Raw genomic sequence first — 25,141 nt, 5'->3', positions numbered from 1 at the left:
AAAGTTTTATCCCCCAGTATTGCTAAAACCAGTGCAGCCAAATTGGTACTGGCAATCATAGGATATTTTTACAAAATTTCCTAACTCCAGACAGGCGCTAACAGGGCTTTGTGTCCGTGTAGATGGAATTCATTCTCTCAATGGCTGATCTAGGTAAGCTGATCCTCCTACCTTCCAATCTTCCTGGTGGCAAATGATTAGCTAGTGCTCTACACCATGTCTTCCCAGTACTCTTCTCTATCTGCATCAGCGGTCCCAGAGCCCGCTGCTGCCTGTGTAACATCAAGTACCCAAGTCCTGGCTACAAACTAGTCAGTAGCACATACCCATTGTCTAGACTCTTCTCCTGTGAGTTAGCTCTTGTGCTGTTATTTCATGAAGTGGAGAGATCATCCACATGGTGAAAGTCCAAGATGAACACTCTCATCAGCAGGGTCCATGAATCAACAGCAGTTCTCTTGTCCACAGAGCTTGCAGCTTGCTCTTCCCTCTGACTTCAGCCTTCCCCTGCTTCTATGGAAGCTCTCCAGTTCTTCAGCCCCAGTTGTATGCCAGGATGAATAAAAACATATAATCCTTAAAGATCAGGTGGGAGAATGCCTTATACAATCCAATTACTGGGAACATGCTTTGGTGAACCTGTCTTTTCCACAGAGTTCTGTGTGAACTTTGATTTTATTCCTGTCAATTTGGAAAAAAAAAAAATAGAGACTTTTCCACAGAAGTGTCTGAGGGTTGACAAGACTTCAGTTGCCACGTGCATGGTACACACCTCTTCAAGGAAGCAAAGTTCAATTTTAATTGCACACTGTGATCTGTGAGGTAAATAGGGATTTTACTAGAGGGATTTTTATAACAGATTTTTTACTTTTTGGCTCATGTTAAGCGTAAGGACCAAATTCTGCTTTCATTTACACTGGTGTAAATCCAGAGTCACTCCATCACTTTCCTCAATCCAAATACCAAACTAGTTCTCCTCTTGATGGCAACTCTGATTAACACTGATGGGAGTTGACAGTATGCAACAAGAGAAGTGGCTTCAATGGTGTTATTCTGGATTTACATGAGTGTTAGTGAAAGCATACTTAGGCCCTATGTAAATTAATGTTTTGGAGGAGAAAAGGTAAAGTGATTAATCATTTGCCATTAGAAAAAAACCCCAACTTTTCAAACTGTTGCACAAAGCACAACATAAATTTCCAAAACATTTATTTAACTTTGCTTTTAAACAACTAAAATCTCCAACAGCCTGAAGTTTCAGAATAGAGGAAAGGTTTACAAGAAAATAAAACCAGAGATTTATAATGCATAACTTGACAGATCTTTAATTACAGTAGCACTAAAAGATGTTGCTATTATATAATATGAACTATATTATCATCTATGTTCCTCTTTTTAAATTAAGAAAAAAATGGCACACACTTCAAAGTCCTTTGAGTAACATCCATTTATTTCAATAAAGCCAGCTTCTTTCCCTTATTTATAAACTCCCTAAAATGTATAATTTTTTGGGGGGTGGGGGAGGCACAATAATCTAACTACTTAATTTCCAGTACTGGTCACATGTAGATAAATCAACGCACTAAATAAAGGCTATTCACTACAAAAACATTCAATTCAGTGCAGGTGTAGCTGACACAGTGCTTCAAATGATGAGCTCCCATCTTTAGTAACACTGGATAAGATAAACTGTTTGCCCTATTTTATTACTAGTGAAATGGACATCAAAACCGAAAACAACTAGAACTAGGGTGTGTCAGATGATCTGTGTTTGGAAGTCATCAGACTTTACTCCCACTACAAAAGGTTCTATTAAATGTAACCAGTAACAGACTGCTTCCAGGTCTCAGCAATCTGGAGAAGGAGGTTGACTCCTGGGCCTACTGAATCTGGGATACAGGAAGAAAAAGACAGCAACAAGATATAAAGCTATTGATAAGCACTACAGCTAGTAAGGTACTATTTATTGCACCACAATATTTACAGAGTGAAGGCTTCCATAAAAAACAAAATTTAAAACAGGTTCCTCTGACTTCAAAATAGTTCAGTCCTTTTGACTCTTTGAAACTTTTTTGTGTGAACTGAAAAAAGCAATATACTGAACTATCATTTCCTTTGCACCAACAAAACCCAAACAAAATACCTTTTCTTTTGCATAAAACCAAGTAATGAACAACAACTTCACTAAGAACTGTAATAAACAGGTTGAACGCTTCAATAAAAACAACTTGTTTAAAAATGTAATAGCGATCTTAAAACGTTATCTGTTTTATCACTGTTTCTGGAGTTTTTCATAATTCAAGTGTTTCAGAAGATTCAGTGAGTTTTACAGAGCCAGCTATACTTTTACTTATTTATTAAAATAGCATAATTAAACTTTTAAAACTAAACGGGTATTTCCTCAAAGTTGGTGGCTCCATAGCATTACGTCTGACTATGAGGGACCATAGCCCCAGCAAGTTAAATCTTGGAGAAAAGGAGCTGGGAGATGTACTGATGCTCACTATCAGATTAACTGCTTAATTTCCAGTACTGGTCACATGGAGATGAATCAAGGCACTAAATGAAGACTGTTCACTACAAAAACATTCAATTCAGAGCAGGTGTAACTGACACAGTGCTTCAAATGGTGAGCTCCCAGCTTTAGTAACACTAGGTACCATAAGATAAAGTTGTAAGGTTTTTACCAAAGCCTCCAATGTGGATGGAAGTGCTGTGCGTGCCTATGCGCACACACTCACACACACTTTTTTTTTCTGTTGCTTACTGGCTTCCAATGGTTTGATTAAAAACGTTAATGGGAGAACACCCCTCAGTTGATAAGTACAGTATCTGATTAGACTTTGTTTTTTGCCTTTTACTATACTTTAAAATGAAACACTTTCTTGAGTTGATAGTCCAGGAAATTACAGGCTATCACCATTTTGATTTCATCATGGGATGGCGTTTGGTCAAGGTAAGAAAACAAATCCAAAGAAAATGTATTTTAATACTTACGAGATTTTACTCTGACTAACATCTACACATAGTGAGTATTGTATATTCTTGGATCAGAAATAGTATGACTCCCACTAAGTGCTCCTGGCATCTCTTTCTTTTACCCACCCCTATCTAACCTCATTTGTGGTATCAGTCTCATATTTTGTGATAACCCTTTGATTTATGGCCTGTATTCTGGGAAGTTTATATATTGTATTTTTTTCATTCAGTGCTAATTAGGATCAATTGAATTTTTTAGTATATCGGCAAATTTCTGCAATGAGGAGCTTTACATCCATTTCTACTAAATTTTCTAGCATTGAATATTTGTAGCATTGTGCGAAACCCCTTTTCACGGCAGCTCGTGCAACTATGTCTTTATCTAATGCATTTTACAGTTCCTCAGCTGTAAAACGACCCATTAGCCATAATAGCTAATTAAGGGACAAAATGCATTTATTCTAAGGACTCCACCCCAAGCAGAACAACTTTGTATATATATTAAAAAGTAGCTGCTACAGGATTCTTTTTATGTATTTGACTGGACTTGCACTTGATTTCATGTAACCAATTATGTGGCAATGTGTCATCAATGAGTTCAGTGGCACTGAGGCCCCACTTTAGCAAATCACTTAAATGTGTGCTTAACTTTTAGCCTGTGCTTAAATCCCAAATCAAAGTTAAGCCTATGTTAAGTGCTTTGCTGAACAGGGATGGAACTTTTAAGCTTGTCATTGGTTTTTGTCTTGTGCTATTTGAATAACAAAAAAATGCTGCCGCATGATGCAGATGCAAGACACAACAACAAAATTGGCTAAAATTGATTTCAGAAGATTGTGTTCTGAGTCTTCTGCACAGACAATGGGCTTCATTGGTGAAGAACCATAACACCAGTGGGTAAAAGGAAGTTGTTGTTTCTATAAAAGTATATCTTCTCTGTCACGGTCTCCAACATTGTCACATTGCAAGCTATGTTACAAACACAAGAAAACTGGAAATGACAGCGTTATTACAGACATAAATCACAGCATTACAAAGTATATAATATAGCTGGTTTGGGGTTTTTTTAATTGAGGAAAGCAAGCTTAGCCCTAATAAATAATGAGGATTTCAAATAAATACACCAGTGCTCATGACAGAGCAGGAATTAATTTTAGCCTCTTTGGCTATGGAACTAGGTATACTGAGACCACAGCAATCCTTTCCCTTCTGCAGGGCCTATGGGAAGCTCAGTGGCTATTATTCACGGCAGCTGCAAACTCAGTTCTCTAGCACCTCCACTGAATTTGAATGAAAAATTCTAAAGCAGAATCTAATACACTCCACACAACTCCAATGGTCTTTGATTAGAAAGGACAGAGAAAAGAAATAGTCATAAAAATGAAATTTCTTATGTCTTCTGAAACACTAGAGTTATAAAAAGCATCAAAGTTTACTTTTAGCATACTAAGTATTAGAGATGGGCTGAACGGGACCAGAAAGGTTGGGGCTATCCTTGAAAATAAAGATATAGTTCAGATGATTATTTTATTCCCAATGTATCACCAACGGGTCAGATGGTTTGGATCACTTTTGAAACACGTTACCAACAAAACCCTATGAAATAAATTAAACCTGTCATTCTTCTGGGAGCTCTTCTAGGATTATGTTCAGGCACCTAACAAACACCACATGCTTTTTTTCCAAATATTATTTGGATTGGGTTATCTGGCTTCAGGCAGGGATTCTGATACAGGTAACTAGACAGATTGAAATGATTCAATCCAAGTCCATCTCTCCTAATTACTCAATATGTATATTTTTAATCTGCAATAATATTTTGCATACCCTTGCAGCATAAAAATATGGGGAAAAAGTAAACAATTGATGTCATAATACTCCAATGACTATGTCTCTACACTTCACACTCTAGGATTTTGAGGTCTTCAAGCAGTTCTTGCGCCAGTGTTTGCAGCTCTGCGTTGCGGCTCTTTGACAGTGCTATGATACGTTGAAATGGCAAGGTGTCACGCATCTCAGGTGCTGACTTTGCTAAAACTTCTGGCTCTAGAATCACAGACTGGAGAAGCCGTAGAACATGCAGACACACTTCTGTATCTGGGTCTAGAAGTGAGGAAGAAAAGATTCCAGCTACTTGTTACATGCACCCTTATATGCCAGGACTAACATTATAGCTCTACATCACCATCCCTCATGGACCCTGGGTAAAGAGAGAGTGGCTAAAGTTCTGCTATTCTCAGCTGCTGAAATGGCTCTTTGGGGCTGGCTGGCCCCAGAATCTGAGAAGATATATAAGTGGCTTAAAACCACCACTGCTCTCCTCCTCAGTTTCCTGTGCTAAGCACTTGTTGGGGGACCTGGTAATCAGGAATATGTTGTTCCCTTCTTCTTTACTCCAAATGTAGCAAATCCCACAGATATGTGGATTTATCAACAACTTTGTCAGTAGCCAAGATTTACAGTTTGCTGCAGTTTCACTTAGAACAGGATAAACTATGTCCCATTACTGTTTAGTCTGTTTTAAAACATTCATTCTGCAATTCTTATAAGGCTTTTCTTTATCTATATAAGGTTCAGATTCCATTTAAGCTCAATAAAACCTCAACTTTAATCAAATACACTTGGTAACAATATGCCAGTCCTCCAAATGCTAAAAATGCAGTTGACACAAACTGAAGTATTGGGTACATTTGATTTTATGGTAGTGGGACAAAACTGGTTTAACTGCTTAGGAACATGTCAGAAAAACATGCCTAGGAAGAGGTACAATTAATTTTGATTTCCATTGTTAAAGGAACAGGATGCACTTATTACTATTGAAATATTAGGAGTGATTCTATTTTAATTATACCCAACAGTCTGTTGGGGGGCTGTTTGTGCCTTTGCTAGATACATCCAGTAGGCGACTCATTTTATGTTTATATTCTCTAGTTTGCATATTCCAAACTTGTATTTCTAATGTATTTGGTAGCTAAAATATCTATTTATTTGTATCATATGCTGTGCACTTCTACGGTGTCTGTCACTGTCATACCTAGATTTCAGTAAAGCCTTTGACAGAGTGTTGTACGAAAATGTTGAAAAAAATTAACTGAAATTAGTTTGCATACCAGCATTGCCATGGGGACTGAAGTCTTGCAGTAGGACCACAAATCAAGTGCAGTGATAAATCACAATGCCCTGAGCTGGAAGGAGGTGTCAAGTGGGCTAAAGCAAGGTTCTCTTATTAGTCAGCTTACTTAACACATTTATTAATGATCTGAAATCACGGTAAGCAGAATGCTAATTAAATTCACATACATTAAATTGGGAGGTGTTGAAAACACCCAACAGGATAAGGAAACAGAACAGGGCCTAGAAAGGTGAGAAATATAGTCAAGAAATGACAAAAGATTTGTCCAGATGGGGAATTGTATGAAACAGTTCAGCAGAGCAGGCATTAAGCACTGGTGGCTTCTTCCAATTTTACCAATATGTTAGTTCAGGGGTCGGCAACCTATGGCACGCATGCCAAAGATGGTACGCAAGCCGATTTTTAATGGCATGCTGCTGCCTGCCAGGTTCCAGGCGCTGGCTCCGCTCAGCCTGCTGCTGAACCCAGGCCGGCAGCGGGCTGAGGGGGGCCGGTGGCCAGGACTCCGGCAGGCAGCAGCATGCCATTAAAAATCCTGCCCGCCCCGGCCCGCTCTTCTCCCCACCACCCGCGGGGCAGGGTGAAGAAGCTTGGTCCTGCCGGCTACTGCTGCCAGGCAGGCAAGGTCCCCGCTCCCCCGCCTCTTCCCCCAGGGTGCTGGGTTCCTGCCTCTCCTCCTCTCCCTCCATGCCACTGATCAGCTGATGGCCCTTGCAAGGGAGGGGGAGAAGCCGAGCCGCAGCGCACTCGCTGCTCTGGGGAGGAGGCGGAGAAGAGGTGGGGATGGGGCCGTGATGACGGGGGATGGAATCAGGGCATATCCCCCTCCAGCTCCCTGCCATGAGCTGCTCTGGGCAGGGGACTGGGAGCACCCCCACGAACCTAGTCCATGCCCCCAGCCCTCCGTCCTGACCCCTGCACACCCCCACACACTCCCAGCCTTCTGCCTGGACCCCTGCACCCCCACACACCCCAGCCTCCTGCACTGACCCCTGCACTCCCCCACAACCCCAGCCCCAACTCCAGCCCTTCCTCCACATACCCAGCCCCCCCATGCCCTGACTTTTGCACCCCCCATATTCCCACCCCCACCCTGAGCACCAAACAGGAGCCCCTGCACCCTCCCGCCCACATTCCCACCTGCACCCCTCGCACCAAATGGGAGCTGCCCAGGTAAGCACTCCACACCCAAACCTCCTGCCACAACCCTGAGCCCCCTCCCTCATTCTCGCTCCTGGCCAGACCCTACACTCCAACCCCCAGCCCTGTGCTCAGTGCACTCCCACCCTCAGCTCAGTGCAGAGAGAGAGGAAGAGAATGGGCTAGAACCAGGGAGAAGGTAGGTACCCATTCTATGTGGGCAGGGCCGGGATCCCAGACCGGCAGCAGGCCGAGTGGCAGCGGGCTGAGGTGCTCAGCCCACTGCTGGTCTGGGGTCCCGGCCGCCGGCCTTGCTCAGCCCACTGCCGGTCTGGGGTTCTGGTTGCCAGCCCCTTGGCAGCTGGGGTCCCGGCCACAGGCCCCGCTCAGCCTGCTGCCGGCCTAAGTGAACGGAACCCCAGGCCGGCAACGGGCTGAGCTGGCTGGTGGCATAAGATCAGCATTTTAATTTAATTTTAAATGAAGCTTCTTAAACATTTTGAAAACCTTGTTTACTTTACATACGACAATAGTTTAGTTATATGATGTACAGACGTACAGAAAGAGACCTTCTAAAAAATGTTAAAATGTATTACTGGCACGCAAAACCTTAAATTCAAGTGAATAAATGAAGACTCGGCACACCACTGTTCATCACACGTTCTTGTCAACTGCTGGAAATGGCCTACCTTGATTATTACTACAAAAGGTTTTTTTTCCTCTCCTGCTGGTAATAGCTCACCTTACCTGATCACTCGTGCTACAGTGTGTATGGTAACACCCACTGTTTCATGCTCTGTGTATATAAAATCTCCCCACTGTATTTTCCACTGCATGCATCCGATGAAGTGAGCTGTAGCTCACGAAAGCTTATGCTTAAATAAATTTGTTAGTCTCTAAGGTGCCACAAGTACTCCTTTTCTTATTAATTGCATTGGGGCTGTCATGGAGAAAGGTCCTGTGCACTGAGAGTAAGGATAGCAAAATATGGTCCAGTGAGGAGGAAAAGAAGCTTACTGAAATGAACTGGATATAGTTAGTCACACCCCTCTTGTGTTTTAGTTTTCCCATCTATAAAACAAGTCTACTACTTTTAGTACCTCACAGAAGAGTTGTGAGGCTTAGTATATATAAGTTGCTTTTAAATCCTTGATGAAAGGTGCTATGTTAGCAATACTATATGTATTTACATTAGTATTATCTGCAAACATTAGAAGTGTGTAAATACTAAGGAAGAGAAGAATTGCCTAAGGGGGTATAACACTATGCAACAAAGGTAAGGGAAATTATATTTAGCTGCACAATAGGAGAATTTTCCAGTGAAATCTACTGGATTCTGGGAAGAGTCTCCAATGGCAGTCAGACTCCCTATTGGTTGAATCACTTGAATGAAGAATATATTAGGCACTTGGTAAATATAATGCTGCATCACAAGAGGTATGGATAAGATGAACTCCTCTCTGATTTCTATTGTTCTACATGTATTCCAAGATACTTAGAATTACATAAATGGATACATGTTAAAACACATACACCTTATCATGACTGTGTATGGTTTTGGAAATCTGTTTGTTAGGGACAATTATATTTTTGTAATTTTCTACTTGGATTTTAAATCATACTCAAACAGCCCTTTTTTGATCTCCCCAGTTTCATTAAGGATTTCTCTTTTAAAAGAAAATAAATTTTAGCAGCGAACAGGCAAAAGGAAAAGTAAGTATGGCAGGAATCTTCATTACGCAGCATTATCTTTATTACAATAGCTTCCAGATTTAAAGGAGTACTTGTGGCACCTTAGAGTCTAACCAATTTATCTGAGCATAAGCTTTCATGAGCTACAGCTCACTTCATCGGATGCATACTGTGGAAAGTGTAGAAGATCTTTTTATATACGCACAAAGCATGAAAAAATATATAAAAAGATCTTCTACACTTTCCACAGTATGAATCCAATGAAGTGAGCTGTAGCTCACGAAAGCTTATGCTCAAATAAATTGGTTAGTCTCTAAGGTGCCACAAGTACTCCTTTTCTTTTTGCGAATACAGACTAACACGCTGTTACTCTGAAACCTTCCAGATGTAGTCATTTCTATACTAGTTGAGTGATTTTATTTACACAAAGCCAAAAAAAGCCTTAGCTGTAATCATATCACTGCATCACATCCTCCCAACAACTGGCGCATACATTTCTTAGCTAACATATTCAAGTCTAATCATTAAAAATGTGAAAAAATGTGAAAAAATATGGCTGCTTGTCTTGGTCTTGAACAGCATGTGTAATATAAGCCTACCACAATTATAACGTACTGATGCGATTTTAACAAGGTACTGAAACTGTTTAACTTTGCTGACGTTTTGTTAACTGCTAACGAGGTACTGTCTGTCGTCACTGGCACTCAGTCACTGACAAAAACAGCTGATAAAGCAGGCAGATTTTACAGTCACATCTGTCATTAGGAGTGTGCTCTCAGATGAACTATTCCCTACAGCAGGGTTTAAGTAATTGCATTACATCAATGCGAAACAGCTTATCTACAATTGGCTCTGTGCATGGTGTGAATCTGATGTACATGTGCCTATGACATTTCCTGGCCAACCTGGATGCAATATTTATTGCTAGCAAATGATTTGCAATAGAGTTTAAGGCTCTGCCTACACCAGGACAATATTACAAAAGTTTCACACCTTGGCTAACACTACTTCAGCACCACCAGAGTTAGCAATCCTGGGAGATCTAGTGTGGAGGGGCCACCAGCTGCTGCCCCCATTTTAAGCACTCTCTCACAACCCATGCTCACACTAGGTCTAACTGATGGTGAGGCAAGCTGATAGCAATATAAGGAGCTTTTGTACGGGTGGGCTAATGCCTGTAGACCTGAACCAGTGTCGGCAATAGCAGAGAGATTTTGAAAAATTTCCCTACTGTTGATAGGGCCAAAGAGATAAGAGGTGACATAATAAACAAAGTATCTGCGGTGGGGAAAATGCTAACAAAGAAAGCATTTACAAAGAATGAGCTCTGCTGCAGCAAGTCCTAATATTGAAAGTCTGCTTTTTCTGCATACCATACCCTTTTATATTCTCTTTTTTTCACACCAGTTCCTGTATAACTGGTGTCAGTTCAATCTTCCCTTTTGTCAGGGGACTGTTCTCATTGCTATCTGAGGAGATCAGCCAGTCAGCAATCCCATCTGTTAGGGCCAAAACTAGTTTCCACATGTGTAAATACATTAAAGCCAACAGTGCTACTCTAGATTCACATCAGAGCTGAGAATTTGGCCCATCTCCTCCACAACATGCCTGATTACTCACTGGACATGGAAGTGAGAGTCCAGAGGTCTTTCACACGGCAAAGTGATGCACTGTGCATGTACCTCTTAGCTGCACAAATAGCTAATTATTTCTTATACTGATGGTCCACTGAAACACTAAAATATATTTATCAGATTAAGTTTAGAACCTTTAAGATTTCTTATAAATAAAGACAAATATAAATTTTCTGTGCTATTCATGAGAGACTTGATTTGGAGGAATTTGTTTTTAGGTATGAAGATGAAGACTCAGTCATTAAATGAGTGCTGAGATGAATATGGTCCTGAAGTGGTTAAGGGCACTCTTCTGAAAACTGATTTCAAAGTCTGAAGAATTTGAACTGTTTGAGAGTTGGCTAGTGTGAGAATTAGAGAATCTAAGAATTAGAGGATTTGATTAATAAGACATTGGGCTAATAGAAAGCCAAGATGACTTCTAAAAGAGGTGCTACCATGAAAAGGACCTGGATCTTCAAAAAATTCTGAGACACACAGACAATCCAAACAGAAAAACTATATACTGGAAATGTTTAGGATCAGTCATGAAAAGCAAATATTGAAGGTGGCAGGGAGTATTAGGAATGTGAAGGTATGTTTCACTGAGAACTACAGAGTAGAGAGATTTTGATAGCTGAAACTTCTTGGATCAACAACAAGAGTTTTCAAATAGAACTATGACAGTTTCAGGAGAAAAACTGAGAGACGAGCGATCTAAGAACACTCGAGCTTCCTGCCCTCCTTTGTTTTATGAAATACCTGAGTAATTTCCCTAGAACTGAGGGGAATATGGCACAGTGATAATCCCTCCAATTTCTGTAACACCTCTGAGTTCAAATTCAACAGCACCAATCTTTTGGCAGTGTTCAAAAAAAAAAAAGAAAAGTTGCCATAAAGTAAGAGATAATAATGAAGGGGAATACCAGAGTGTGACGGGGAAGTTGCCCCTCTCTGGTATGTAAAGGGTTTTAAAGCAAACCTGGGGAGGCTGTGCAGGAGGCAGCCAATAAGAAAAAGGCTTTAGTGCCAGCCAATTAGGGGAAGGTTTATTGGAGGAGCCAATCACGGCCAGGCTGGCCCATATAAGAAGGGGCTGCTGAGCCGAGGAGAAGGCAATCACTCCCTGAAGGGCAAGGGAGGAGGAGGACCATAGATAGACCAGTGCTGGGCAGGGTCAGTAGAGTATGAGAAAGCTCCAGGCTGACAGCTGCCAAACTGAGGCCCTGATACAAGGGCAGAGGAGGTGCTGGGGCTGCGGGGAAGTAGCCCGGGGAAGGAGACGGCAGAGTTGGAGGAGGGGTAGTACCTGGCTGTCGGCTATAGAGTCCCTGGGTTGGGGCCTGGAGTAGGGGGTGGGCCTAGACTCCCCTCTCCTTTGCCCCCACTGGCCACTGAGGGAAATGGCCCATGCACTGACTGCAGTCTGCCACTGAGATGATTGGCTAGAACCTGGACTGCAGATTGCCACTGAGGCAAGTGGTTAGACTGAGGATTGTTGGTCCCCCAGAAGGAGGGAAAGAACCAAGTGAGGCACAGCCAGAGGGCTGTGTCCAGAAGAGGACCTGGGTCCTGGGCAAGGAAACAGGAGTGACAACGGGAGAGACACCTCCTGAGGAGGGTGCACTGGCAACCACGAGCTAATTGCCAGGACAGCCAGCAGGAGGCACCGCAATGGTGAGTCGTGCCCCGTCACACAGAGAATAGCCCAATGAATTCCCTATATGCTCCTTTTTCTTGTAATTGATTTAGCCCAGGAGAAGTGGCAAATCTGAGCCCACTCCCAATCAGTAACACTTGGGCCAACTGCTTCTCCTTGATGCTTAATGCTTGGTGATTAACAGAGAAAGGTGTTCTTGGTCTAGCACTTTGTAAGAGAAGATGAGACATACCTATTGTATTTGGAGGAATGAAGCACTAAGAAATCAGAAGTCTCAAAAGGCTTTGTATCAGAAAATTTATGTTGCTGAGAAAGATGGAGCTTCTTTATACCAGCAGATAATATAATAGCATTAGCCAGGACCAACCACAGACGCTGGCCTTTGAAAAGCGCTCATATCACACAGGTCCTCAAGAAGGTGTCAGCATCCTGTGATTGTAGACAAATTGCGCTTCTTGAGATGGGAGAACATGAGAAGAGACCCTACCTTCACCTCAAATTGCACCACAAACAAAAACTTGAGCTACTTCATTAATTCATTTAGGCTTGGGGCTGGCCTTTCTACCCCCTAGAGATTTGTGAGTGATGCCCATGTGACCACAGAAGCTTTCAAAGCTATAGTTAAGGATTTGTTCCTTTTTCAGATTATAATCAATACTGCTTATCCACTGGATCCTTTAGGACTGCACCATTCCACAGGGATGACTTTTGTACAGAAACAAGCTAAGAAGGAGAAGCATTAACTTCAGCAGGTGTGTCAAATGTTAGCTTTTATTCTCTTGTAATTTATACAGTCTATTACAGACACAGCTACTACAATCTATTTCTGCTGTGAGAGAGGCCATTTGGCATCATCAACATTTTCTAGACATTGGGATAGGGAAACCCAGCTCTTCCTAAAGATTTTTCATCTATTTGGGATCTCTTCTTAATATCCAAGGATTTAATGACAACAGGAATCAGTTCATCAGCTTTGCTATCTTGAAAAAGTCTCCTAGAGTCAGATAGGAAAGAAGAAATCTCTCCTTCCTTCAAATGAAAAAATAGTGGCGGGAGGAAAAAATGAGCCTTCTTTGAATTAAACTGAATATTTTTTGCTTACTTCTCTTTCTTGGAAGGAATATTCTTGTTTAGATTTCCTCCGAAGGGGATTGGATCTCGACTGACAAGTTCAGGGAGGGCTGGTAAGGAGTGTAATTAGGCATGCCACAGGAAGGGAAACCAGAGAAAGGCTCCTGGGATATAAATCCATAAACACTTTGAAATTCCAGGTCATAGGCACTTGCAGGGTAGAGAGGGTGAAGAGTATCAGAAGGGCCTGTAATGGCAGTGGTAGAAGTCAGAGGATGACTCTGAGGGCTCCTTGAGTGGGAACTTTGAAGGCCTTGAGAGAAAGCTTGAGGAGCTATGGAAAGTCCAGGCATCACAGGGGCGATACCACCTTTACCCAGTCTGCTCTTTGCAGGAGTCCCCTCCTTTACTGAAACACAAGCAGAGTAACCCTGAGACTATATAAACTAGTGCTCCAGCCACTTTCTAAGAAGTGTGTGGAAAATGGAAGCAGGCAGGGCTGGGGTGCTTGACGTCTCTGAAATCATGGGTCCTGGCCTGGGAGGCTGGGCCCTGCAAGCAGCGGAAGGAACAAGAGTGGGAAAGAGAGAAATGAAAAAACAAAACTGCTAAGGCAATTTGAAAAGGTGAAGAAAGCCCTGAGCACAGCGAAAACTGCCTGGACCTCCTGCTAAAGAAGATGATGGGAGTGAGGGTAGATCCTGGGCTCATCCTTTGTTCAGTACTGTGGGTCCAGTTGCACAAACTACTCAGCCATCTCTGTCAACTGGAAGCAGGCCTTCTCAGCACTCAGGAATCTGAACTGGCAGGTGCACACTGCCTGGGAACCCTTGTCCCCTCTCAGGATTTAAGAACTTCAGAGAGTGAAGGTATTATATAAGCCTGTCTTTTTCTCTCACTCCAGACCCAGATGAGTGATACCTTTAGAATGCAGAACAGCCTTTCAACCTCTTTTTCATCAACAATTGCAAATTAAATACTATCAATTGTATATATCCTACTTTGTCTGCTTATGTGACCATAGGAGCTTTAATTAAAAAATAAAATCAGATCAGATATCTAGCTCCAAGCAAGATTAATTTATTCTATCAACGTCTTTTGAATGGGACATTTGGGAGCTTCAGTCACCTCAGTTTTGTTAGAATAATGCCCGAAATATTAGCTTGACAAAGAAGGAAATGTGGAGCAATGTGTGTAAGGTTTCTATGTTCTGTAGGGCAAAAAACCATATAATCAAGTTCTTCCACTTAGTGATTCCTCTCCCCCAGCTATGTATAAATCTATAAAATGGGTATGATATTTTACAGTGGTGTTGTGAGGTTTAATTAACTGTGATCCTTTGAAGAAAAAGTTATTTGATAATGAGCCTGAGTACATAATTTTCATATAAAAATATATGTGAGAGCCCTGTGGCATATAGGAAATCCCTAAGTTTATTGAAATACTATAGATCAAACAACTCCAAGTGTCAAATTCAATCCTTGCATCAGCAGGTGCAACTCCCATTAATTTCTATTATTATTATTTGTACTACAATAGCCCCGCTGCACTAGGCACTGTACAAACACAGACAAACCCAGTGCTGAAGAGCTTAAAAGACACGTGCAAAGAGAAACCATCACAGAGAGGAAAATTTACTTACATGGGGCCACACAAGTGGCAGAGCTGGGAATACAACCTATGTCTCCTGACTTTCAATCCAATGCCCCATTCACTAGACCAATAGTTCTCAAACTTTTGTACTGGTGACCCCTTTCATATAGCAGACCTCTGAGTGTGACCCACCCCCTTATAAATTAAACACTTTTTAAAATATATTTAACACCATTATAAATGCTGGATGCAAAGTGGGGTCTGGGATGGAGGCTGACAGCTCACAACCCACCCCCATGTAATAACCTCACGACCCCCTGAGGGGTACTGACCCCCAGTTTGAGAACCCCTGCACTAGACCATGATGGATCTCATCAATGAGAGCTGGCCTCACACCAGGGATGTGTTTAGTTGCAAAGGTTAATTTGTTTCAAGATCAAAGACAGACTGACCTTGCCCTACATAGTTTTCAGCAATTACATTTTTACAGTGTCTCATAGATCAAAGATATCTATTTTAAAGTTCATAGATGCAAGTACAGGTGGCTGTCTTCCATTTGCTTTATCAGATTCCTCCCCTCCCCACACTGGGATACTGCCATCAATAACTCTTACATGAATTGAATGTTATACACTAGAATCATTGATAGAAATACTTATATTCATTCCTTCAGTTATTTCCCTCTCTTTGGATCTTTATTATCTCATAAAATTTAAATAGAACAAGGTCACAGATCTGAATTTCTACTCAGCTATTATCTGTATGTATTAACAGCTATTATCAAAAAGTCCACAATTTGAACTGTTGTAACAATCTTACCGTTCAATAGCCACCAGACTAATGGAATAAAACCTGGACTTTCACTAATGTACTTCAAGCCTTTCAAGTTGATGCTCACATTGTACAGTGACATCAGAATTAGCCTAAAATAAAATTAAAAAGGTGATTAAATTGCTTCTTTAACTGCATCGCATTACAATAACTGCATCCAATACTTACGATAAGCATCTACAGCTGGCTAGATACAGATACATATTTCAATCTCTATAAGATACAAAGATATGTACTTCTGTCACATTATACACATACATGAATGCAACAGTGTGTGAGACTTTATTTAAATTTATAAAATCAAAATATTTTAAAAATATGTAAAAGTCAGTCAATTTGGCAGCATTTAAATTCCTCTGAACTGAATGGGACTATTCACATGAGTAGGGCAAGCAGGATTTGGCCTTACATGATCACTCACCATATGCAACAGAATCCTCTTAACTGGGACTCCCCAGAAGGAAGCCTATCATCCTGATTAAGCTGCTTGTCTCAACAAATGAAAGGGCCACTTAAGAAAAAAAAAAGGCTGCAAAGATTTTATAACAATTACTACAATGAATCAAAAGAACTAAATGAAATTTGCTGCATTTCATTCATGGTTCTTTTGATCTTTGACAAATTCTGTATTTTTAAAAAAAAAAAAACACCACAGCAGCTTAGAATTTCACATCTTTAATACCTAGCTATGCATCTCTTAATCGTCTGACACTGGCCACTCGTGTCCCTGTCAAACAAAGTTTATGCTAATTCTATACCAATTAAAGCAGCAGTCAGTCATTCTATATTATGAGGTTAAACCTGTTCTCTGGAAGACATTCTGATAAAGCAGCTGTCCCGAATCTAAGAGGTGCTGAGCACCCTGACTTCAGTGGGAGCTGAGGTCACTCAACACTTTAAGGGATCAGGCTACAGGTAAAGCACACTCTAAAATAAAATCCAACAGAGAGGTTATTAAAAGAGAAAAGGTGAGACTCCATTGTAGTACACTCTCTTTGCCAAGCAATGTGTCTTAATAGCCAGTGGGACGATGAAATTATCCCAGGCAGGCACGCCGCCTCCTGGAGTGCCACCCTTAAAGAAGGCACAGTAGTATCTTCTGCCACAAAACAGAGCCAACTCCACTGGCTGTTGTGGACAGGGTAGGGGCCACACCCATCTTTTTTTCATCCCACACTGTTAAGTCTAGGGCTAGCAGAAGCACTGGACTCTAGTAGTCTTTGTGCTGAAGGGACTCATAAGGACTGTGTGTCTGGCTTCTGTGCAGAAGGCAAGGGGGTATTATGGGAGAAGAGACACTTCTTGTTTCCCTGCTCACGCTTGCTTAGGCATGAAGCAGCCAGGCAAAATTCAGGGCCAACATATATAAGCCACTAAGAGTAACTGTTGCAGCCACAGAAAAGCAACAAGCCTGGAGTGTACTGTTTTCTCAGCTGACTGCCAATCCAAATGTCAAGAGTGAAGGGGATGATTCTGGCCCCAGCTCTGGCAACATATAAGACTTGCAAGAGGTTGGAGAAGTCCCCTGAAATAGGAGCAGCATAGGACTTAGGCAGCCTCCCTCATCAGCCCTAGCATAGGGCCTGCACCAAAGCAGATATAGAGGGAGGGGACATATCCACAGCGCATAGTACTCCAAGGGATTCTGGACTGCTGCAGGGCTGCTCTAATTTATGCCAAGGGCTGAAATGAGGATGCAACAGTGATGTAAAGCCACCACTGCCCCCTGGGCTGCACCTCCCAGAAAGTACAGCACAGAATCTGCCCCTGGCATCATGGAAATTACTTAAACCATCCTTCTTCAAGCATCTACCCAGGGCCCCTCCAAGTACAACTTAACACGACTCCGATAATGTGACAGGATGGGAACTTATCCATTCCTGCATAGGGGAACTGAGAAGGAAGCCACTGTTCTGCCACCCTCTGAAATGTGTTTAGGAGTCCTTTACCAGGTCAGAGAGGATGGTCCCTGACAGTTCCAGCCTAGATCAGTACTTGCACCCACCAGCCATATAGTACAGTCCTTATCAATGTCTCTATGTGCTCCCCCAAATGCCTTCACATTCACACAGGGCCAGACAATTTGGTCCTTAAACCGTGGCTATACTGTGAAAAATGTATTTTTGACTCTTAAAATGTCATCATGGGTTTATTGTGCCTCATGGATTCCACATCAAATTTGTTCAGTCTACAAGTAAAAAGATTTTCTTTTAATTGCCAGCCCTGCAAATTCAATCTGCATCTGAGTCAAAGCACACTCTTGCCTTTGCACACATCACTAGCAGTCACAAAGATGATGCAAGCCAAATGATGCTCTCAGTTATACCTGCATAACTTCACTGCCTCCAATTACCTTAACACCTGTGCAACCCCACAAGCCTTCAGTGGGTTTTCACAGGATGTAACTGAAGGCTTTTGTTGGCCTTTTTATTTTTGGTGTTGATGTCTGAAAAGGAAAGAACCCAGCTTAGCTTTCAGATCACAGGTTGAGTCTCTGGGACTAGCAGTTAGAAAAAACATATTTTATTTATAAATCAAAAAAATTTGACATGGCATCACAAACATTTTTAAAGTCAAACTACATTTAATGTTTATGCAGCAGAATGAAAATGCAAACACTCAGTAAGTGCTATGCTCAGTCATATATTTTCAAAGCCTCAAAAACTGTATTTTATAATTTGTCTTCCTAACATAGCAACATCCCTAGTCAACTTTTAGGACGACATCCATGACAAATTTAAATCTTAAAACAAACCAAAAATTTTCAACTTTTCCTCACAGACGAAAAACATATTCCCCGATCCACCCATGTTCACGTAAAGTGAATGCTTACGGTATCTGACCAAGCCATCAAATTTCTCCCAGAAAGGTCTACTTTCAGAAGAGATAAGCAGGAAAAATTTCAGTAAATTTCAGTAAATTGAAAATGCTGAAAGCCACTGAAAAAGGGATTAGTAAATAGGTGTCATCTCAGCTTTAACTGTAAGACTGCTAATGCAATGTTATAAGATAAAATAAAATTCATGCTGGATAGTTTTATATACAGAAATGTGATGCCTGTATTATACAAGTTATTCAGAAATAAGACCAAATATGGAAGTTATTTGAAGTAGTTCTAGACCTTTTGGGGAACCCAGGGCACAGGCAAGATCTTCTTTCTTCAAAGCTATCAAACTACTGATAATACTCGATGTAGAGACTGTATTGCCACTAAACTTTTGTTGCACTCTTTGCTGAGCTAAATAGAATATCTGATGTGTGTTATTACATTGCCTTCTACACTTGCCACATGATTTTATTTTTTTATATTCTAAGATGAAAAGTTTTATGAACCTTTTTGCTTAACGAGCAACACTCTGAAGAGCTTAATGTCCATTTATTCTGATTTTGTTTCTCTTTTCTTCAATTATTTCCAACAGTTTATGACCTAAATATTCAAAGGTGTTGAGCACACACAAAATCACTGAAGTCAATGAGAGAGAGTGTTCAGCGCTCTAGGCCACTAGTGTGCTGCAAACTCCTAGCCAGGAGGCTCTGAAGTGATTGAAAAAATAGTGTACTCTGATGCTGATAGTTGTTTTATAAGTCCACTCCCTTTTTAGTTTGTCTTTCCACTCTCTCTTTTCTATATATCTTCTCTAGGACCTGGTCTACACTACGAGTTTAGGTTGGATTTAGCAGCATTAGATCCGTTTAGCCCTGCACCCGTCCACACTACAAAGCCATTTTTTCCAACTTTAAGGGCTCTTAAAACCAGGTTGCAGTAAGTCTGCATTTTACTGTGCAACTTCTACACAGAGAGCTAGGGTAAAAAAACTGTAAAGCTCCTACGTGACTTAGGAGTCTATGTCTCACTTTCAGAACTCGCTTAGGAGCCTAACTCTCATGGACTTTCAATGAGACTTAGGCTCCTAGGCACCTAAATGACTTAGGCTCCTAAATTGCTTAGCCACTTTTAAAAATTTTACCCTTAGACCAGTGAATCTATTGTGGTCATGGCCCACAGCAAGCTCTGGACGCTGCTCTGGAGCTGTGCTCTGCAGCATTCATGACCCATGTGCACCTCACTCCTCATACAGCTTCCACGGCCCTTACTTAGGCAGCAGAATTTAGCCTTTAGTAATGAAATGTGAATACCTCTAACTATGCATGATCAGCCAAAATAAAAACAATAAATAAAATAACCATTTACAACAGAAAAGGTTAATATCTTTGGACATGGTCTTTCAATCTGTTCCTCAATGGAAATCTCACACAGATTAAAAATGATGTAGAAGGACACTGCTAGTTTGTATTTTTCTTTCGCTTGTTTGTTTTGTGTGGAGCTGAGGGGACTGGTTGTGGTGAACTAAAAATGTTGGAATGTTGGGGGAAGAAGAAGAAAGTTCCTGAGATTTAAACCCATTTTGCTAGCCACTCAGAAGATCTAAGCCCAAAGTAATAGTATATTATTACCACCACCACAATGTGGAAAATCTCCTTGGCTCTTTACGCCACTTTCAGCTCTACTGCTCCCTTATATTCTTGCTATATAAACACACTGTTTTTCCTTTGCCCTTCTCATTATTATTATAACCCACTCACTCTTTTTATTATTTCCCCCCACCCCTCAAGTAACAAAAATTGGAAATGCATAACTTAGTCACCACACCACTGAACTAGCTGCACTTATTTATAAAGTAATTAGTTGAAAACAAACGAACAGCATTTCCTTTGGTCCGTAGAAAAGATGCCATTTGATTACGGAGTCTCGATTCGCACTTGTTTCTACATCTTTTACTTGTACTGATCTCTCAAAAATAAATCATGTGTCAGCCTGGTAGCCATGCAGGCCTTACAAGTTTGACTATCAAACCTAGTCTCTCTAACCCTATGCCTCCAAGAGCCAGGTTTCAAGGTACAAGTGGGAAGAGAATGTTTTTTGTCACTTAAAACAGGTTTGTGATGAATCTTTGGTTTGAATCTAAATCATACATGGATCCAGCCACCTTGATTGGCAAACAAGCATAAATATCAGTCATATAATTTTTCATTAATATGGTATTTATGCCAGGACTGTGATAAATCCTCTTTTTTGGCATTTGATCCAACACCAAATATTAGGCAGTAGTCTTCATCGAATGCACAATATAAACAGGATCAAAGATGATCGTTGTGTAAGATACTGTAAAATTTATTGTAGCACCGCTGTAAAATTAATTTGGAATTAAAATTTCTGATCCACATGAGATTTTGTGAAGTGCCTCTTCTAGGCTGTATGCTAACCCAGTTTGATGGACATTATATATTGATATTCTACAAACTAAATGTCCCCTGTTGAGTCTTTGGTTTGTCTGTAGGCTTGACTTGCACATGTTTTAAAATCGCTGTTGCAAGGTAGCTGGAGATTACACTACCATGAGAAACTGTTTGGTAATCAGCTTTAGTTGTTTTTACAATAAAGAACTTATTTTTTAAACTTATTTCCAAAAAGAAGCCCCTCAAACACTGCATGATTACAATATTGCCAAGTGTTCAAAAATCAAGAGCCAGTCGCGCAAAACTCTTAAGATTGGCTTAACGATCAAGGGATTTGTAGAAGTCTGGGCTCTTTTTATTTGCCTTATGGATTTTGAGCCCTTAGAGGTCACATTTTCAAACTTTTCTCTGCAATCATGAGGCCTAGAAACTTGCATTTTAAAAAAATGAAAGTTGTAATTCTCACGTAATCATATAACGCCAGAAATCGGGGCTTTCTGAAAAATACCACATAATATGAAAGTTGGCTATCCTATTTTGAATGCTGACTTCTAAACCCTACGCTTGGGAAACAGCATGATAGACATTAAATAATGCTAAGAGACTCTGTAATGATATACATAAAACACCAAATCATTAGCAACATGGTTATTCAATATTTATGCTTTTTCACAGATCAACATTCAAATATCTACTAAAATAAAATACTGCACACATTAATCAATCAAAAATATTTATCTACACAAGCACCATATTAAGGTTCCCAATCCCTGTAGTGTCCAAGCGCCATATACATATGTCTAAGACAAGCTGAATTTCATACCTCCCAGGTACAACTTGTTTCAATTAATTAGTAATATTGCTGAGAAAATGGCAAAGAATGTTAATGTTTTATTTCTTCATTTACTGGAAAGTCTGACTTTTTCCGTTTTTGGATTATGTATCATGGTCTTTTCTTTACAATATTTCATAGGATCATTTGTCTCACAGGGCTTCTTTACAGACATCCCTTTACCAATGTTGATGATAGCAGCTTGTGAGTAATAAGGTGGCAGGAGATCATTTACACTTTGCTGGCCTAAGACAAATGCACTTTTGGTACATATGTAAACTACTTATTTAACTAACCAAGCATAGTATTTTAACAGATTATTTTTCATTTTGGACGGTGATACAGGGTGAGTCCTACATTTCTCTCAGTTCTTTTCCCTACTTTAATACTTGAACCTCCCTTAAATACCATTCATTCCAGCAACTCTACCTCTTACCAAGGCAGGGATGGGCACATCTCCACATTACCTATTATTCTGGTGCTTGATAGACCTTGCACAGACACTGATGTGCCTGCAATATTGGTTGAGGAGAACTGGTATGCAGTCACCAGCCTTGCAACCACATCTCGCATATTTATGAGGAATGGATGCTGTGAATATTATTTCCAATGGACATATTTCCTCTCCAGTAAAGTAAATGAATAAATTTGTGATGGGGTGTGTAAACCCCACACCAGCATGGAAGGAGTTAGGGAGCTGCTTGGGGCTGGAGTAGCCCCATCCTGCAACACCTCCAAGAAGCCTCAAAGGAGGAAGTTCCATTCAATAGTGGACAGCCCTGGAAGGATGCAGGGTGCTATGCTTCCCAACTCCCAGGAAGGCCTGATGTCTAGTGCAACCTCTGCCCTCACAAAAAGGAAACACAGATCTCCTGTGCTAAAAGGAGGAAGAAACTCATCCTATAACTTGTTCTGGAGACCCAGAGGACTCTAAGGTGGACCATAACCCATCCAGGGCCTCTCTGAAGAAAGAGGTCAATATCCTGGTCAGAACTACCTATGTTTTCTTTTTTTCTTTGCCCCTTTCTTTAACGTCTTTTGCTGCCTTCGGATTTTTTGTTTCACCTGTGACTCTGAAAAGGGGAGAAATTGCCAGAAGGGCTGAGAGCCCACCTCCACTAGACTGTCACTGAACGTTCCTGCTAAAAGGTCTGGATTTGTGTGACTGCTACTTTCCAAGTAGTATCCAAAGGAGGTATACAGTAGTAAAAGAATCACTCTGTGAATGGAGGAGTATTGTGCTAGTGCCAAAACCTGATGGCATGACATGTTTCTGCACTGATTTTCTAAAGGTCAATGTGGTTTCAAAATTCAATGCACAGCCAATGCCAACAGTGGATGAACTATTACAATGGCTGAGAACTGCCAGATATATATCCACTTTAGAGCTCATGAAAGGGTACTGGAAAATAACTTTGATGCCAGAAACTGGGGGGAAAACAGCTTTTTCCGCATCCTTTGGTCTATATCAGTGATGGGCAACCTGCACCACACCACTGTTCTATATCAAGTCCAAGAAATGTTTTCGGTCACTCTGAGGCAGCCAAAACTTTCCAGAAGCTAACGGACCGAATCTTTTGGCTGCATAGGCAGTATGCAGCGGCCTACTTAGATGATACAGTTCTCTCCTGCCAGGACTGGGACAGTTGCTTAAGAACTGTCACAGCAGCACTCCAGTTCCTCACAGATGCAGTAAGGCAGGGAACTGCAATGTCACGTACTTAGGCTACACTGTGACAGAAAGCCAACTACAACCCCTACTGAACAAGGTCCAAGCCTTGATGGATTTTCCTGTTCCCACGACAAAAAAGTCCAACCAATTATGGCACTTCTTGTGAGCTGCAGGCTGTTATCGATGTTTTGTGCTGGGATTCCCCACTACTGTGACCCTCCTCACAGATCTCATAAAGGACAGATGCCCAGAAAGAGTCCAGTGGTTGAAAAGCCTGTGATAAGGCATTTAGGACACCGAAGGAGCATTTATGTAAGGAGCCAGTCCTTTTTAATCCACACTTTTCATAGAGATTTATTCTGCAAATAAATGCCTCACATATAGGACTAACGTTGATCCTTTTGCAAAAAACTGAGGGGGAAGGACATCTGATATTGTACATCAGCCAAATGTTGTTCCCCAGAGAGAACATATACTCCGTGATCAAGAAGGAAGCACTGGCAGCAAAATGGGCTGTGGATTCAGTGGATGCTAACTGCTGGGAAATCCTTTTTTTTAAAAAATCACAGACCACACTCCACTTAGGCGGCTGAACACCATGAAAGACACCAATCCAAGGATAATCCGCTACAACCCTATGCCTTACCAGGTCAGTTGAGTACCTGGAAGCTACATCAAAATGCTGACTTTTTTTCACAAGACGACAGCAATTCCAGCACAGGGGATGGCAACCCTGCCCCTGTCTTGAGAGGGAGGGTACGTAAACTCTACCCCAGTATGGAGGCTAAGGCGCTGCTTTGGGCTGGAGAAGCCTCATCACACCACACCTGCAAGTCATGCCAGAAACAGAGGAGTGTGAAAGGGGAAAGCTCCACTCAGTAGTGGGCAGCCCTGAAGGAGAGCACAGTTAAGCGTCCCAACTCCAGGAAGAAGCCTGATAGCAAGCAGAGTCTCTGTCCTCACAAAAAGGGAACACAGATCTCGTGTGCCAAAAGCGGGAAGGGACTATATCAAATAACCTGTACTGGAGACCTAGAGGTTTTCCTTTTTATTTTTCCCTTTTGTCACCTTTGGATTGTTTGTTTCACCTGTGACTCTGGAAAAGGGGAGATATAGCCAAAACGAGCGGAGAGCCCACCACCGCTAGACTGTCACCAAATGCTCCTGCTAAAAGGACTGGATCTGTATGAATGCTACTTTCCAAGTAGCATCCAAAGGGGGTGCTCTGATGGGGACAGTTCCTTGACAGGATCATTAGGTAAAGAGCTTCAGTAATAATGGTCCACATTGTAAGATAACATGCTTCATTTAAAAAATATCTGGCCTTCATACACTTTCAGTTTGGTACAGAGTCCTGGCTTCATGTCTCCCAGAAGCTGCATCATTGTGTCCAACAACACCTGACTTGAATTAACCAGGAATTCACGGCCACATGCCAATGCAGCAACATCTACAACAGAACACAAAATAAAATAATAAAAATCACATTCCAAAAAAAACAGGAAAATGAGTTCATATCTAATACAATCTAATATTAACTACCTGTAGGAACTGTGAAGACTGAGCTATGACATCTATAAACCTTTCCCTAAATGTAGCGACATAGCAAAAATGGAACTGTATAAGATGCTACCGAAGCAGCAAACAATACCTAGCAGTCAAAAATCTGTTTATAATTATACATTGT

General features: G+C 41.2%; 1 protein-coding gene across 1 annotated transcript in view; it reads right to left on the bottom strand.

Moving 5' to 3' along the window:
- Positions 1-1,341: 1,341 nt before the first annotated feature.
- HSF2BP (heat shock transcription factor 2 binding protein) overlaps positions 1,342-25,141 on the bottom strand; it is a 55,050-nt gene continuing 31,250 nt past the window's right edge. The window contains exons 6-8 of the mRNA XM_077817841.1: positions 24,787-24,904; positions 15,701-15,804; positions 1,342-5,082 (exon numbers count right to left, since the gene is read on the bottom strand). Of these exons, the coding sequence (XP_077673967.1) occupies positions 4,874-5,082; positions 15,701-15,804; positions 24,787-24,904 (431 nt within the window). The 3' untranslated portion in view covers positions 1,342-4,873. The remainder of the gene's footprint in view (positions 5,083-15,700; positions 15,805-24,786; positions 24,905-25,141) is intronic.

The sequence above is a fragment of the Eretmochelys imbricata genome, chromosome 1, assembly GCF_965152235.1.
Source record: "Eretmochelys imbricata isolate rEreImb1 chromosome 1, rEreImb1.hap1, whole genome shotgun sequence".
In the NCBI taxonomy this organism is placed as follows: Eukaryota; Metazoa; Chordata; order Testudines; family Cheloniidae; genus Eretmochelys; species Eretmochelys imbricata.
This window is presented reverse-complemented; position numbering and strand designations above follow the sequence as displayed.